This window comes from Lontra canadensis, unplaced genomic scaffold (assembly GCF_010015895.1).
Source record: "Lontra canadensis isolate GAN:19392208 unplaced genomic scaffold, GSC_riverotter_1.0 scaffold139, whole genome shotgun sequence".
NCBI classification, from domain to species: Eukaryota; Metazoa; Chordata; class Mammalia; order Carnivora; family Mustelidae; genus Lontra; species Lontra canadensis.
The window spans coordinates 826,588-845,058 of record NW_022631133.1 but is presented as its reverse complement, the minus strand read 5'-3'; the positions used below and the strand labels follow the sequence as shown (position 1 = coordinate 845,058).

Genomic DNA, 18,471 nt, shown 5'->3' with positions numbered 1-18,471 from the left:
AGCTTATAAATAGTATTTAAATAGGAAGTGTGAATAACAAGGTTTAAACAGAGAAAAATTTTAAAAATCTTTCAGACCACAGGATATGGAATGAGCACTGAAAATAGAGAGATGATGGTCATAAGGATAATTAGGAAATTTTTTGTCTTAAAAAATATAGACACTATACATTCACAGGAATGATTTGGAAATGTCCAAAGAACCTAGATGAACAGGACAGGAGTTAATGCTTTCATGTGTTCAATATACCTAATTTACCATCTCTCTTAGCAACTAGACAGCTTTAGAACTTGTCGAACTGTCTTCCTTTGACATTATAAAAACACTCGCCCATTTGCCAAGGTTGAGTGAAGTCAATTAATATTATGGTAAGGTCCTAAGGGTAAAACTTTTCTGTAATCCCTTCCCCCAAGGAGTTAATAAAACTCAATTTCTTTTTAGTAAAAGAAATGAATCCAGAATTTAGTCTCAAATGTGAATGTGGCTTAGGAATGACACAGTAATACCACTTGGCATTTCTTAAGTTAGCCTGCTCTCTCTACACTGGATAAAAATAAAGAAAAGAAAGCATCTAAAACAGAACCGCCCTATTACAACCCAAATTTGCCCATGAAAGCAGAAATTTTCTGGCTTGCATCTATGCGTTTTTTCCACTTTCCGTAGCCTCCCACACTATAATGACTTATGCATGGAATTCGGGGACTTTATATTTTCTTTTGAGTGCAGAATGAATGCCAACATGGAAAATGTGCAGGCTGACCATTTTCAAATGGTCACAGACCTTTGAGGGAACCCGATAGTATCCAGAAAGATATTTCGTCCAGCTAGGGTACCAAATCTAGTATATTCCTTAACTCTGCTGGTCTTCATAGGATTGGAATATTTACCTTTCTGGCAAGTGCTTAGTCAGAATACTTTTAAATTTTTGGTAGGGACTCAGAATCCTTTTCAGTAGACTGAAGTGACCCAAAACCAGCGCAGCAGTTAATCTTATTTATGGCCGAAATCAATAAGCCAATCCATGTTATGTGCTGACAGTTCTTGTGTGAAGGAAAAACTCGAAGTGCCTGCTCTTTTGAATGGGATTTTTCTTTTATGGTCCAATAATTTGGTTTCATTATGGGACAACATTTGGACTAGTCATTTTTGTAAAGTTCAGTTTACATTGGTATAATTTGTTTCCTTGAATGAAGGGTTTGAATAATTCAAGGCAAAAAGGAGAAGGCTACCTGGAATGTGTTTATATTTTACCTTATCTCAGGCCTGGTTTTCTGGTTTACTTACATTTTTATGGCCAAATTCTAATAGCAGTTCACAAACTAAACTCCTTAGAAGCCAAGAAGAATGTGACTGAAATTTCTGAGGAATTGTCCCAGTTGTTTTAGCATGCTCACATCTTCTTTTTGGTTCTCTGAATTCCTGACTGAGGAGCTGAGATTTTATATGTACTAAAGCTGGTGGGAGGGAAGGGGCGCAGGTAGAATCTCCTTCCTTGGAAACAGTGACGTTTGTTGGCTAAATCAGATCCAGGGCCTAGTTTGAATCCTGACATACTTCCTGGATGTTTGACTTTGGGCAACTTATATAATGTCTCTAAGCTTCAACAAAACAAGCTTGCTAGCTAGTAGTAGTAGCTGTGATAAGTGTGCGTGTAAATGTATTTATCCTAGGGCCTGGTCAGTGGTCTGCGTTACACTTTCTTATGAATTATGTGTTAATAGGAGCTACACTAGATTTTTTCCATGCTTCTTAGTCACTCCCTGGAGTAAATACATCCTGGGAGTTTGTTCTTTCACAAACTGAGACATTGCACATGCTGTCTCTATGGCTCTGATTTGGCATGAACAGACCCCTGGTGTTCTTTGCTGCAATTCAAACCAAGCAGCAAATAGATTTTTTTTTTTTTTAGATTTTATTTATTTATTTGACACGGAGAGAGAGATCACAAGTAGGCAGAGAGGCAGGCAGAGAGAGAGAGAGAGAGAGGGAAGGAGGAGGAAGCAGGCTCCCCATTGAGCAGAGAGCCCAATGCGGGGCTCGATCCAAGGACCCTGGGATCATGACCCAAGCCGAAGGCAGAGGCTTTAACCCATGAGCAACCCAGGCACCCCTAGCAAATAGATTTCCTTAAGGACTTGTGTTCACAAAAGTAAAGCACAAAAGCGTGGCAGCTAGAGCAACAACTTTCTTCTGGTGAGTTCTATTAAGTACTGTAATGAAAATATGTTCTTAAGGGAGTTTCAAGCATTCAGTACTTAACCTTCATTCATTAATAGGTCAATTGATACAGCTGCATTTAAAGTGTTGTCATTGTTTTTTGACCAGAAATATTAAATACGACATTTCATTCTAATAGGAGGCTACTTCTTAAAGAAGTAACATCATTAAAGCCATCAAATAGACGCTCTATAAGATCTCTTAATCTTTCATAGCTCAGATTAAGTGCTCTCTTTTCCAACATATATTTTGACTTGAGAATGATGATCCTGAATATATATATATATATTTTTTAAATTTTTTAATAGGTGGCGAAATGACAAAACTCACTCTCTTCTTGAATCACTACATATGAAGTCATCTTTCAGCAAGTTCCATCTCCTTTAGTCTCATATGGAACATATCTCTCTATCTGCTATTAAACGACGATGACATGTCTGTAGCTATCAGAAAGAGAAGCTGGGAAGAACATGTGACCCAGTGGATGGGACAGCCTTTTAATTCTGATGATTACAACCCAGCATGTCATCATGGACTAGTGGCTGACAGCTTGCAGGCAAGTATGGAAAAAGATGCGTCTTTAAATGTGGATCGTAAAGAGAGGTGTGTTTCACTCCCAGACTGCTGCCATGGTTCAGAGCTGAGAGACTTTCCTGGGAGGCCAATGGGTCACATTTCAAAGGAGGTGGATGAAAATGACAGCCATGAAGGTGAAGATCAGTTTCTTTCTCTGGAGGCCAGCACAGAAACACTAGTGCATGTTTCCGATGAGGATACCGATTCCGATCCATGTATTACAGATGACAAGCAGATTTTAAGTACCCAAGGACAAAAAATATCAGACCAACATAACAACAGAGGAGCAGGCTCCTCAGGAAAGACACTGCCCATCATGGACGATCACCAGAGTGACTCCTGGGGAACGGCGGACGGAGCTGACTTAGCACTGGTAGAAGAAAGGGGGGAGAAGAGAGTTGTTGACGTTGTAAGTAAAAGCCTGGAGCTTTGTAATGAGATAAGCTTAAGTGAAATAAAAGATGCATCTAATAAAATAAATGTGTGTGACTCTTCGAATGTGAAAGATATTGTGCCTGAGAAGCAATTGCTTAATTCTGCTGTGATTGCTCAGCAACGAAGGAAACTTGACTTCCCTAAAGATGAACATGAAAGAAACACCTGCAGTGTAGTACAGGACAAGTTCTTGGCTCTTCCTTGCATGGACAGAGGACTGCCATTATTAAAAGCAGATTCTGGAAGTTGCCTTCTGCAACCTCCTTCCTGCACTGGTGGAATGTCAGCTGAAAATGGCCTCGAGAAGAGTGGTTTCTCAGAACATCAAAACAAAAGTCTCCCAAAGGTCAACTCAGGAGAGGGCATGCAGTGTTTACACTTAAAGGAAACTCTGGCCACCCAAGAACCCACGGACAGCCCAGTCAGGCTTCGCAAAAGAAAGGTAAGACACATGCACAGATTATCTGGCTTTGGGGATTTTATAAATATCTTTCTTACCATCACTTATTATTTTGCTCAGATTCAAGAGGTCTGTAAATGTTTCTATCGCCTTATAGTATAGCTGTATAACTCAGAGTATCTTCTTGGAGAAACCATCAAAATCCTTAAAAATTAAAATATAGTAACAACCTATTCATTTCACTAATATTATTTATAATAGTTTGTGAACATTGTATTCTGGAATTGTGTTGGAGACAGAATTGGTTTGACTTTCTTTAACTGGAATTAAATAGCCACCAGATAGCTTATAGGTCAAGGCCTATCTGAAGAGTGTTATCTAATTTTTAGAAAGAAAGAAAGAAATAGTATTTTCTTTATTTCATGTCAATTATTTAGATTTATTTCTTTTTCCCTTTAAAGAGTATATTTTATCATAAGGGGTATCATTCACATGGGGAAAAGGACTCCTTTACATACACAAAGGCAACAGTTTCCCCTACCCCCAAATATACTGATACTATTTTAAATAATCCTCTGGCATATTTGCCATCATTAGACGTATCAACTTTTCTTTAACTCTTAATCAAAAAGAGCCAATAACTAAAATTATTCTTGATGCCAAGGCCCCTTTACTAATCCTGTAGATGGCATACTCCCCTAAGAAGTTTCCAAGTGAGAGAAGCAAAAATTAGAGTTACAGGACGCATGGTTTAGCTAGTAGACCCTTGGCCAAAGTTTGTCTTATCTTGTAGATTTTCTCCAAGTTCTTCCAGCAATGTAGTGCTTACAATCCTTATGAAGTACAAATATGATTTCTTTTATAAATCCAAACTGGTCATTGGCCTTGAAAACTCCCTGCAGGTTGGGCAACATCCTTCCCCCTCTTATGATAATCATATTAACCCATAATTGCAGTCCTCCTAACACAAAACCAGTGTTCTTAGTTCTGCTCAACTGGGGCTATCTACAATGAGGAAAAAACAATCTCTCTTTTTGCGGGTAAAAAAAAAAAAAGTCTGATTTCCATAAACTGTGGTTTTGCTAACAAACTAGATCAGTCACATGTGACAAGTTAGTGTAAATGAAGTCAAAGACTTGACAACAAAGATCAATGTGCTCAAACTATATGACAACAGAGCATCCTATGCCTCTGGGAAACTTTTCCTTCCTTTTAGATTGTTTTAAAAGATTAATGCTCCCTAAAGTTGTTATGATTGGCATGCTCTGGTCACTTTTTCAGAAATGTCCATTTATCCTATCAAATCTGTTGGGAATGCAATAATGACATAAGAAATTATTAACTGACCTATGACATAGCTCCCCTAAAATAAGACAAACCCTGCCCAACTGCTGACAGAAACATTAAACATTCCAGAAACATATGCTCACCACTTGGACATTTATATCAATACTAAGAATGCTGGAAAGAATTTGCTCTTGGACATGTCACTGTAGCATGCTACATTTATGAGAGCTGTAATTATAACCTATTTACAAGTTCTAACTTAAATATTCTATTTTAAGCATTTCATCATTCTAAAGTGTTATGGCATTGTCTGGTGGAATATTTGCTTTGACTCTACAGCTCATTTAGGATGCTTTGTAATAAACAGATTAAATGCAAAATTTCAAGTTTAGGAGTTACTCTAGAAAGGTTTGATTATGAGAGAAGCTTCTATAATCAACATCTGTAAGAATTTCTATTCTATTTTATACCGAATGAATATTAAAATACCTCTGAACTGGCAAATAGCCATTTTAGAAATTTACCAAAGAAAACAGGAAAACATATAAAAATATATGGGCAGAGAGGTTCATTTATTATATCATATGTTACTGACAAAAAAAGAAACAACCTAAATTTCCACCAATAATTAATGTTTAATTATTGCTTATCTATTGTTGGAATGCTATGTAGCCATTAAAAAGATAGAGATCTGTGTGCGTTAACAGAATAATGCTGAAGATATAGTATATGTGGAAAAAGGCAGTGGCAGGCCACTATGTCTAACACATACCAACCTTATAGGACAAAATGTGCATATATAGATATAAATATAAATGGGGTATAAATCTCTCTATATGATTAAATGTGAAATTCTAGCTAAATTGGGATAAAATTGTTAATAGCAGTTACTTTGAAAGAATGGAATTAAAACTATAGAAGCAGGTGATTTTTCACCTTTTAGCCTATATAATTTTTATAAAAAGTGATAGAATTATGGGTGAAATGCATACAATGAACAAAAGTACAAAAACAAAATAATGTTACATACATAAATTACTTGGAGCATTTTCTGCATAGCACAAAATGATCCCTTAAATAGTTCTTATGATTATCATCACTTCTGTGAAATGGAAACAAGTATTTATAAAGTTTTTCAAAATATCAACAAGAGTTCCAATCAGCTACTCCATTCCTAATGCTATTGTACGTCATTTAAAATAGGTAAGCCTTTTGGGGAGACACATGAGCCACATTTTCATGTCTAAGGTGTTAGGTTCCAGATGCTGAAAAGAATTTGCTTAATTGTCTATATCTGTAAAACTATTTGTCAGCCATGGTGACAGCCTTAAGATTAGTGCATGAAAAGGTGGACCGGGAGTGCCTGGGTGGCTCAGTGGGTTAAAGTCTCTGCCTTGGGCCCAGGTCTGGGTCTCAGGGTCCTGGGGTCGAGACCCGCATCGAGCTCTCTGCTCAGTGGGGAGCTTGCTTCCCCCTCTCTCTCCCTGCCTGCCTCTCTGACTACTCGTGATCTCTCTATCAAATAAATAAATAAAATCTTTGAAAGAAAGAAAGAAAGAAAGAAAGAAAGAAAGAAAGAAAGAAAAGGTGGATCAGAATATGAGCTAATAAAATTTTAGTGAGAGAACTGTAATCAGCTTATTATCTGATGGTCGTATGAGTGAAGCAAATCCTTCATTGAATTTATAAGCATGATTTTTGCGGGGGGGCAGTGGGGGTCAGGATATAATCAAGATCCTAAGACTTGGAAAAAAAAAAAAAAAGAAAACTAAAGTAGAACTTCTAAGAGTGATCCTCAGAATGTTCTGAAATAGCATTGTGCTAGAGGCATCATTGTACTTCAGATATACATTATCATTCCTTGAAACCCATAAATCTTGGCAGGCATTCATTGTTTTGCATGATGTATTTTTTTGTTGTTTTCCAGTGTTATTTCTGGCCATCAAAGATAGATACGCATATATTTATTAAGAGTCTCAAGTGGAGAGGACTACATTTGTAGTACATATATTAATTTTTTAAGATAATAATTTTCCTAAATATGCTGAAATATGTCATTAAATGAAGCCACTGAAATAAAAGGAAAACCAAGGAGAGTAGGAACAGACATTAGCAAATGAGTCAGAAGGTTGTGTGGCATATGATTAGCGCTTATAGAGTGTGGGTGGGTCTTTTGGGTAAGGCAGCTGGTTAAGAGCAATTCTCAGAGACAAATTCCACAGAAATCTGGAGGAGGGAGTCTGTCTAAGAAGTGGTCTCTTTAAACCAAATGAGATGTGAAGATGGAAAATATGTAGGGAAAGACTTGAGGTTAGACTTTTTTAAAGAACCAGCGTATTTGTTCTTGATGGTGGTTAGCTAATTAAAGAGAGTTCAAAATTCAGTCGTCTCTAGAGACTATTTAAATAGTTCCCAAAGTTTTGCATAACCATGATAGTTATATAAATGTATGAACATATTTTTATTTGATCACGTAAAACATGAACCACATTACAAAGCAATGTAAACTCCAAAATATAGTGCAAAAAATGATCTGGAACTTGAGAAGACACCTAATACCACATTTGAACAAAAATCTCACATTCCGACAATAAAATAAACTATATCATTTATGCTGTAGTTTTTACTGCTGTTGTAGAAAACCAGCATAAAAGTGACTTAAACAGTATCTTTTTTTCTCACATATGCATAATAATTAGACATAAATAGTTCTGGACTAATATGTAGCCTCTATGTTTTCAAAACCCCAGACTCCTTTGATCTAACTGCTCTACCACTTTGATCCCTTTATTGACAGTCAAGTCAGTGGGAAGAGGAGAGAGTGCAGGGTTAGAGACACTCCTGTGTACAGGCAGGACCCAGAAAGGATACACCTTTTTTCTCCCATATTTCCTGTGCTAGAATTTAGTTGCATGGCCACAGTAAGCAATAGGGGCTGAAAAGTGGAGTCTGTATTCTGGATAAGCAGGTGTCTGATAAAATTTCTATTATCAAAGAAGGAGAAATTTTATAGTGAAGGATAAGTCATAACATTAAACATGTTGAGGAACAACACCCTGCCATAAATCTATTCCAGTATATCATGGCCTATTGTGAAAGGAATAAATAGCTTGCTATATGTTTTGTGGTATTTTCTATAAATACTTGATTTAATTTCACACTATAGCATATCTTTCAGTGTTAAGAAACAATTCAAAGAGATGTTGACCAGATGCTGCACTTTTTTTTATGGAAAACTTCCCAGGAGCAAAACATTTTGCTGTATCTACTGTATTTTATCCCTGGACAAATGTAGTACATTAATTAGAAATGACTGATAAAATCAAGTATTTTCTCCTTACCCTATCTCTAAAATATGTATAAATTCAGGAAAAGTGCACTCATACTTGAAATGACCTTCTCATTCCTCTCTATGACCTCCTTTTTTTTTTTTTTTTCTGTCTTCTGAATGCCTGTGTAGGAGCCTTGTAGCATGAGGAGCCTGTCATTGACCGATGGGTGACATAAAGAACATAGTAAATTATGCAAAAGATAGAATGGACAAAGATAGGAAGCCAGCTGGAAGAATATAAAAGGGAAGGAAAAAATTGTCTAAGAAATAAAAAATGAAAGGATGGTTAAGTTAAGGCCCTAAGACATGTTGAACGAAAGCAAGGACTAGGGGAGAATTAGACTTTGTTAATAAGCCTAGTATCATTTGACAAAGAGGGGAGGACTAGAAAGTATATATAGCTTTGCAGATAGATTCATGATAACAGTATGATTTTACACTAAGGTCACATGGGTTTTAAAGACACAGTCTTGTTGAGTAGATTGTATTGTTTTTAAACTTCGTTTCCGTAGGTCAAGGATTAGGGCTGGCAGAGAAGTCATTACCCAGTGGAAAGTTGGAGTGTAGATAGACAACACTAGGTCTTCCCAGCTGTATTTCAGCTGGGTTCGTGTCCCAGGTACATCTGGTAACTTCACTAATAGCTCTTTTTGTGTTGTTAAGCTACTGAAAACTATCAAATTATGTTATGCCATTTAAACTGGTTTTTGCCTTAAACAACTAGGAAGCCAAAAACATATTTGCAGATATTTGGGGCTCAAATATTTTGCCACATAATAAACATGATTCCCGTAAAACCACATAGAAATGCGAACAAACCAAAATAAAACCACATTTAATTATATGATAAAAGATAACACCAGATACAGTGTCTGATAAAACCAATCAGTAACAAACATTGAGCATTTTCAATATCCCCAGTAAGACATCTGTTCGAATTACCCAGTAAGACTTCTGTTTGACTCACACATAAGGCAAGTACCACAGGGAGGTAACAGTAGTGCCAGAGAAAGAGAGAAGGGATAGGGGGCACAAGAAGAGGAGGAGAAGGAAAGAAGAAAGAAAGGAAGGAAGGAAGGAAGGAAGGAAGGGAGGGAGGGAGGGAGGGAGGGAGGGAGGGAGGAAGGAAGGAAGGAAGAAAGAAAGAAAGAAAGAAAAGGATAAAGGATACCAAGACAAGCCCCAGTCAATTGCAAGGAAAAGCAACATGACAAGTCCTTGACAAAAAGTGGATTTGTAGAAGGCTGGGAATCAAATGTGATTTCAGCATGATATAGTTGTGGTTATCACCAGCAGGAGTCTAAGGAGGAGACCAGTAACATGAATTTGAGTCCAGTGATTACAGAGCAGGTGGAGATAAATTATTGTTATTCTCAGTTCACTTGAGGAACTCTGCTGAGTAGAGCTAGCCTTCCCAGGCTGTATTTCCCCCAGGCTAAAGGTAAAGCCCCAATGAGCTATTTCAAGATTCTCAAATAGTTTCCCTTTGGGGGGACTTTCCCAAATCTCCTCAGCCAAATTAGTTGCTTGATTCTCTCTTCACTCATAGAAGACTTATCTCTTTTATAATGTTTACTATAAAATCATTTGATCACTCCATTGCTTACTAAAACATAACCTTGGTGGGGACAGTTTTTTATCTGTAGCAGTTCAAATTTACATCTATATCCTTCAGCCCAGGGCTTAGAACTCTATTCATAGGTGTTTGAATGAATGAATATTCCTGTCATGGTTAAGGATTTATTTTCAGAAGACAAAATCAGATGTCTAGAGCCCACGTATAAAGATGCAGAAGAAATGGAACCATAACCCACATCCGAAACCAGATATCCCCTGCTTTGTGCCATAATCTCCTATCTGTGCTTCCTGCTAGTACCATGCTAAAACAGAGCATGAGCGAAGAGGGAGAAAAGAACTATGTAAAATCTGGGTCTCTGAGGCAACCTCAAGTTTGATTATTCTTACCGATCATCTCAAAACAACTAATTCATTGTCACTAACCCAGTGCAGAGAACGCTGAGGGGTTAGGGTTGTTTCAAATCTACTCAGTTATTTTCAGAAAGGAAAGGGCAAGAGTTAAGTGTAGAGGAGGAAAATATTAGAATATCCATTCACAGTGACTTTTAATTTATCCTTTAATTTTATATATATTCTATAAGATATATATTAATAGAAAAGGATATATGTTATAGTTTATAATTAAATAACATACACATTGTCACTGAGAAGCACATGATCAAAAATGTTAGGAAGCCACTGGTTCAGAAATTCTTCAACTTTTCTGGTTCATGTCATTCTGAGGAGTTTGGGGGTGGAATGGATGGGAAATGACAGGAAAAAGAGTAAGAGATTGAAAGACAAACAAGTAGGAGAGATTAAGGGATTTGTTTAGAGAGTGTCAGACAATAGTAAATTTCTTTGTAATTTATATCGTGAAAACCACATAAAGTAGGGAGATTTGTTGCCAGGTGCCTCTAAGGCAGAAAAATATACTTTGAATGAGAGCAATTAGATCTGGATGTTTCTTGTTCCAGATTTTTTTTTTTTTTAAGTAGTTATGATGTGTGATGGGCCTCTGATCCAAGCTGTGACTTGGACCCAAACTGCAAATTTACATTATTAGTAACAAGATCATTAATAAATTCACATTAACCCAATATCAGCTTTTATTGGAGCAAGAATTAATACACGTTTATGATGTTATTTTAAATAATTAATGGGTATTTCAGAGCCAAATGCACATTAGAGGCTATCGTAATAGTGAAACTGATTAAATGTTTCTTCCTCGTGGATTTCTGTTACTATAAACCAGGACCAACTTATTAATCTCTTAATACCAACAAAACCAGCATAGGTTTTGGCTGCCTCCCTTCAAGAAATGCCAATATCCACAAGAGCTGGGAGAACTAACATAGCCTACAGAACATGGCCCTGCCTCTGTTATCTGGGACTAACTGCAGCGATGCTAACAGACCCGTTCACTCTCTGGCTCGTGTTCTTAGAACTGAAGTACTTATCCCTGTTACCAACAAGGTCTCTATTCCACAGATAATGTTTCAACTGTCAAGAAAATTATAGTGCTACTTTAGAGATAACCTTACAATTTTCAAAGGAAACATAAGCAAATAGGAAAATACACTTTTCTTTTCTTTTTTTTCAGTTCTGTTTCTACATTGGCACAGGAATAAAACTAGTGATTTGTCAAACTCTTCGATTTGGGGTTCTATTTTTTGAGCCACTGAAACTTGAAAAGGGTTTTATATACATTAAGGGTTTCATATACAATAAAAGTTAACGAGGTTTAAAAAGAAGTTGAAATAGCATTACTATTTGGTCTAGAAAATGAATGGCTTGGTCTGACCTTGATTTTCTTTTTCTTTTTTTTAGTTTTTTTTGTTTACTTGAGAGAGAGAGAAAGCACAAGCGAGGGGAGGAGTGGAGAGGGAGAAGCAGGCTCCCCACTGAGCAGGACCCTGATATGTGGCTCAGTCCCAGGACCTGGGATCGAGACCCAGGCAGAAGGCGGATGCTTAACCAACTGAGCCACCTAGGTGCCCTGGTCTCGCCTCAATTTTCTAACCAAGAGAATAAGCTGTTGATGAGGAGGAAGAGCACAGTCTAAATTGAAGGTTATCATTTAATCTTTGTAAAGCTTATATATCTCTAAAAAGAAAAATGAAGACAATATTCCCTATATCACAAGTTTGCTAGAACATTAAATGAGATAGAAAATGTGATTAAACAAACTGCCTAGTACAATTCCTGTAACAATCCATTTTTTTTTTAACCCAAATTCAAGGTGAATTGACAATTACATAACTGAAAAATTACAGGCAGAATCTATATTCACAGCATAAATAACAGCCAGGGTCAGTAGCTACTTTAGCTAGAGATTTCTGGAGTGCTGCTTGGCCTGTGGTCAGCCTCCACACTGTCTACCCTATGGGTATGCATAGAACCAAGTAATTAAGCCAATGGACTCTGCAACCAAGCTGCTTCCTTCACTTGTACCTTTGAAATCTTGTGTGTATGTTACTGATTTTCTCTGTGCCTCAGTTTTTTCATCTGTATAATGGAATACTCCACTCTATTGTTAGGAAGATTGAATGTTAATATAAAGAAGTAATGATAATGATAACAGTGCCTGACACATAGACAACACCATGGACTTTAGCAGTAGCTGTTGTGGTTGGCTGGTTGGTTGGTTTGTTAATTGGTTTGACTCAATCGTTCTGTAGATCTGAGTAAGCTGAACTGTCTGAGAACAGGTGTGGGGAAAGACTGACAAAATTTGAGGGAGGATTTAGAAGATAAGTCCACCCTCGTGGACATCTTTGCTATCTAAATATCATTATATAGTAGAGCCTGGAATAATGCACTCATTAACTAAATAAATATTAAGTACCTTCACTTTCCCAGCACTCTGTCATGTGTGGTATAAGATCCAAATAAAAATCAAATATGCATCCCTACGTAAAAGAGTTTACATGTTGAAAGGGCAAAGTAACATAAATAACAAGAAAATAGTTAAATTAACTTCAATAACTATTCCTTTTAGAACCTAATATGATATTAAGTTTGGAACCCCGAGGAGAGTAAAATCATGATTCAACCTAACCAAAGGTGGAAAGTATTTAAGTCTTTGGAGGTAGGAGCATTACCAGCTAGGAAAGGGACCTTGTCCCTGTGAGGAAGTCAGAGAAAATTTCACCAAGAGATGCCTGAGCTGAGCTTTGAAGGATGCAAAGACAGTCCCCTTATGAGAATGAAGGAGAGGAATCTCTCTGTCCCTACTTTAACTGTTCTTGAGAAGTAAAATTTTATTTTCTTTAGATACACAGATTTCAGTCTTAGGAGGTAAATGAAATAAATACTTCAAGAAAGCCATTTTGTAAACCATCACTTTTACTTTTTATTTTTTAAAATATTTATTTATTTGATAATGATCACAGGTATGCAGAGAGGCAGGCAGAGAGAGAGAGAGAGAGAGGAGGAAGCAGGCTCCCCGCAGAGCAGAGAGCCCGACAAGGGCCTCAATCCCAGAACCCTGGGATCATGACCTGAGCTGAAGGTAGAGGCTTTAACCCACTGAGCCACCCAGGTGCCCCTAAACCATCACTTTTAAAAGCTAAGGTGTCTTTTGCAAACTCTTTCATGGTGATATAAACATCAAAAGAGGAGGACAGTACTTCATATGCCATACTTTAGCTTAGGCAAAGCAACTGTTTTCAAACTTGGGTTTTTAGCTTCCAGGCTCACTCACTTTACATTAAATAAATAAATAAATTATCAGATTTCAGCATACTAATGAGTCCTGGAAAAAAAATGCTAGTTGTGTTAATTTCCTCCCAGCTAGTATTTGGTGAGCAGGAAAGTGAAATGAAGAACATGGACATTTGCTTGATAACTAAAGCATTATTGGGACATGTACTTACAAAATGGTTCAACTATAAAATGATGAGGAGACAGTAAATATCAATAATTTTCATACTCTCACAGATATGGAAGAATCATCTATGGAGTGCTACTAATTAATTTTTTATGATGGGCAATCATAACAAGGTGATTTAGAAACATAATTGACTAAAAACATTATAAGTAAAAAAGCAAAAAAATAATTCCTTGCTTGCTAAAAATTCAATTCTGGTTACAGTGTTTCACATTCTACTCACATATTGGCCTAATGCACCACTGGAAATTTTCTTTAGAGTTACTTTGAAGTGATACCCAAAGGTATTTCAGTCAGAGTATAACAGATGAAAAAAGTACTCATGAATATTTGATAAAAGGTCAAATTTCAATTTTCATCTTCCTTGAGTTTAAATAAAGGAATTCTTTAATAATAAGCCCATAGTCTCTCTGAGTGATGTGAGTTGTCTGATGGATGACAATGTGTGCAGAGGACAGCACTCTGAGACCATGCCGTTCCACCTCTGTTGTTACACGGTGAAAGATTAGGGTTCATGCTCAGTGTGCTGATGACAACCTTCATTTTCAACACTGTGGTTTAAATATTATTTCGATTGTCAATTTGTGCCACAAAATCTATTCTTTGAGTTTTTGAATGAGTTTAACTTTTTCTTAAGAGTATTGTGAAGTGTATAAAGCCTATAGTGGGAATATTAAGGATAAAATAAGTTTACTGAACAAAAATATTACATGGGTATATACATAGATATAAGTTAATATATATAATACATATATAAAAATTACATACCTATATAAATTAATTTTCAATGTCTGCAATAATCAGGCATAATCTGAAATGCCATATTTGGCTCCCTGCAACAATGCAGGCTTTATTGAGACTTGGAGTAGAGGATGTGACAAAACACAGAGGAAGTAAGTGGTCACTACCACAGGGACATTTGCAAGTTGGCCGGTGGTGTTCTACTCCATGTTTCCAAGGGAGATGTAAAAGGAAACCAGATGCAGGTGAGGCCTCTGTGGTAAATATCACCTTCAAGGTCAATGCACCATTTCTTACCCCCTCCACCCTCCCACCAAAGGCACGGGGAAGTGAAATTTGGTCAACACAGCAGACGAGCACCTACATTAAGAAATGAATAGCTGAGCTCTTGGGTACCGAGTTGTTGTGTCTCACAGTATGTATTTGCCATCGGGTATTAGGACTTTAATTTTGACCTACGTCTCGGTAACATTTTGTCTTCACTTTGCTGTAAGATGGTAGCATGATGTTTAATGTCCTGTCACATGTCCATTTACCCAACAAGCAAGACATTGTATGCTTGACTAAACTGTTGTAGGCAACATCCTACAAATATGGAATGAGAGATAGAATTTGCTTTTCATAGGCTCATGGAATGTTCCAGCTAGAAGAGACTTTGAACATCCTTGCATTTCACTTTAACTAGAATAATGTGTGTATATTGACAAGGCCAAGGGGCTATAATTTAGAGTGTTAATAGTGGTATGTCCTGTTACCAATGTAAAGTTGCCGCCCCACAGAAAAGATGCTGAGTTATGCATATTATCTTAGAGAAGCTATAATTTAAAAGTAATCAGAAAGAATTGGCCAACATCAAAATGTAACACAAACCTAATATTAAGGTTTTTTTGAATGATGAAAGGAAATGTTTTATCCTTCTATTTCAGACATTTGTCTACTTGGTGTGCAAAAAAGAAAAAAAAACACAGCTTTAAGAATTTAACTATCATTTCAGGTATCTGCTGACAAGAATATAAAATAAATTTTTAAAAACTGAAAATAGAGCCTAAAATAAAGTTTATTTTTCTCAGCTTCTCCTGGTTTCTAGTTTTATACTGAAAAGTTACTCTTTTCCTGAGGCATGAATTTTCATTTAATTCAATTATTCTGTACTCTTTCCCTCTGAGCAACATAGACTTTTATCATAAATATTATCTCTATCCACTTAGAAGTTACAAAGTGGTTTCTCTCAGATGTCTTCAGTGTTTGGGTTGAGGCATGATAAATTTTAAACAAGCTGAAAAGTATTTCAAACAAGTTCCATACTGTGAGCAATCATTAAGGAGGCAAGGAGAGAAAGGAAATTAGCCAGCAGATTTCAGTATAATCTTCACGCAAATTTTTAAAAACATATTAGTGATTATATAAAGCACTAAATTTTTATACTTAAAATTGGACATAGACTAGAAATAAAAAGCTTGCAAAGTTGTCCCTCAGCCTATTCTGGGCAACTTAAAATGGAAATAAATTTGTCCTTCACATGCAATACGTTATAGTTACTGTAATCCTAAATTTCCAAACCTGAACACTAAGATTATTTATTTTATTGATAGAAAATAAATAGGAAATATTCATATTGCTTACAGGAAGCCAGTTGATTACAAACTTTAAATTCTAACTTTCACATAAAATTTTTCATTTTTTTAAAAAAGATTTTATTTATTTGACAGAGATCACAAGTAGGCAGAGAGGCAGGCAGAGAGAGGTGGGGGGGGGGTAGCAGGCTCCCTGCTGAGCAGAGAGCCCGATGTGGGGCTAGATCCCAGGACCGTGAGATCATGACCTGAGCCAAAGGCAGAGGCTTTAACCCACTGAGCCACCCAGGCGCTCCAAAATTTTTCATCTTTAAGGGGACCAGTTCTAGTCAGGAGATGTCAATAGGTAAGTCACTATGCTGATACAATGACTTATACATGTGAGCTGCTGCCCAATATTTTGTGCCTCTGGTATTCCCTTCTAAAGTCGGAGCACTGTACAATACTTAGCTGGAGCTCTGGTTACTGTGCAAATCACTGGAGCAAAATTTGGTGACATCAACTTGTTGGAGGTAAGAGAGGATGGGTGAGGAGGGTGTAGAAGGGCAGGAAGAGCTGCAGTCTCGAAGAAGGAACGTTTGCATGCCACTCTGCTTTATCACCATACATTGAAGCCATGTAAAATCCACAGTTTATATTGGGAGACTAAAACAGAATACTGCAAATAATAAAAATGCCCACCCCGTGGTTGATTTCCTACGTAATACATATGAGGGCTCGTGGATGTTAAGAGTCAGTCTCTACTAAGAAGCAAATAGTACAAGTGTGTTAATAGAACCTAGGAACCACTGCTATTGGAAGGGAGTGCAAAAGAGCCACAAAGTCACGCTTAATCTACCAAAGAGATGGAGGTGACACACTTCCAGTGAAGAATAGCCTTGACAAGGGACTTTTGTGGTGGTGGTTCTGCATTTCAAAACCTGAGCGCCATCCTTGACATAGTGTTTTCAAGTAATTGTTACCATTTTAACCACTTAACAATAAAACTTGATTCTGAAAGATTTATTAGCAAATTCACAAGTATTTTCTCCTGAAGTTGCTGGCCAGTCCACTTGCAGATGCCTATGATCTTGCTTGCATGTGTCAGTCATTAGGTACCGCCCCTGCAGGAGCAGTGGGCACCCAGGTGAGAAGCAGCAGGCAGAGTTTTCCTGAAACGCACTGCTGTTTGCCTCGCGGGAATGCTTATGTTCAAAGTGACATATTTACCTTCTCCCCCTGTGGCCGCCTCCGTTCTTTCTGCACAGGATTCCACTGCCACTTTGATAACATCCTTCTGCATTCCTAACCTCCTCATGAAACTTTTTGAAACTGAAAGAACTAAACAGGTACATAGAATTAAGAGTGAGTCATAAGCAGGATCCGCCACCCAAATGTAGACTGCTATCCTTCACTTAGAAAGGGGTTTAAAAAGTCAAATTTACTTTGGAGCAATGCCAATCAAAGTGTATCCATGGCTCTAAGAACAGAAGGAAATCCATCCATTTGTAAAAGATGTGTTTCAGAAATTCAAAATGTTTATTAAAAACAGTTGCTAGAACCTTATTGTTACCCCTCCTTCCTCTGTCTCTTTCTCTCTCTCCATTTCTCTCTCTCTCTCTCTCTCTCTCTCTGTGGGCTAGTCCTAGTGCCAGAAAGAAAGCTCAGAGGAAAAGTTGAGAGCTTTGGAACCCATCTTCATTTTAGAAACACTGTAGAAATACACCTGTGAGTTTAGCAGTAACTAACAATAGTTATGAATATATTTCTCCATCCTCAGTATTTTCCATCCCTCTCCCCTTAATCCCCTCAATATCTCTTGCTCAAGTTACTGCAACATCATCCTAACTGATTTCTTTGGATTCCAGTCCTAAACCCCACAAATCCACACTTCATGCTGCACTCCAAATTATCACCATCCAATGCAAATCTGCCCCGTTCTCCTCCATAGCTTTAACATTCCAATATGCTAGACCTGGATTTCAAGGACAGTCCCATTCCGGGCGCTGTTCACCTTTGTAGTTTCTTCTGTGCTTCTCCTCATCTCATATTTTATAGCTCCTCTCAGTGACCTAAATTCAGCATACCCTAGCTCTCCTCCAGAAAGCTCACCCAGCCCACCTTCCCGCCCCTGGCATTCTTCAGGTCGCATCTCACGTGTCACTTCTCTCCGACAGTCTCCCCTGAACCCCTCCGACTGAACTGGGTTCTCCTTCCTTCCAGGTGTCATCTGTGCATGCTGTAACCCCCTGTACATACCGTAGCCTAGCCCTTATCACACTGTGTTGGACTTAACCTATTCCCTTATCCATGTTGTAGTGATCGAATTGCGGAGCCCCAAAACAGTCTGTGCATATCCTAATCCGGGAACCTGTGAATGTGACCTAATTGGGGAATAGGGTCTTTGGAGATGTAATTAGGAATCTCAAGATGAGATGGGTCCTTATACATAACAGAAGAGACCACAGAGTAGAAGACCCTG

General features: G+C 37.5%; 1 protein-coding gene across 1 annotated transcript in view; it reads left to right on the top strand.

The window, feature by feature from the left end:
- Positions 1-18,471, top strand: part of DLC1 (DLC1 Rho GTPase activating protein) — a 412,671-nt gene that overhangs the window by 12,957 nt on the left and 381,243 nt on the right. Inside the window, exon 2 of the mRNA XM_032843405.1 lies at positions 2,526-3,670. Coding sequence (XP_032699296.1) covers positions 2,651-3,670 — 1,020 coding nt within the window. The 5' untranslated portion in view covers positions 2,526-2,650. The remainder of the gene's footprint in view (positions 1-2,525; positions 3,671-18,471) is intronic.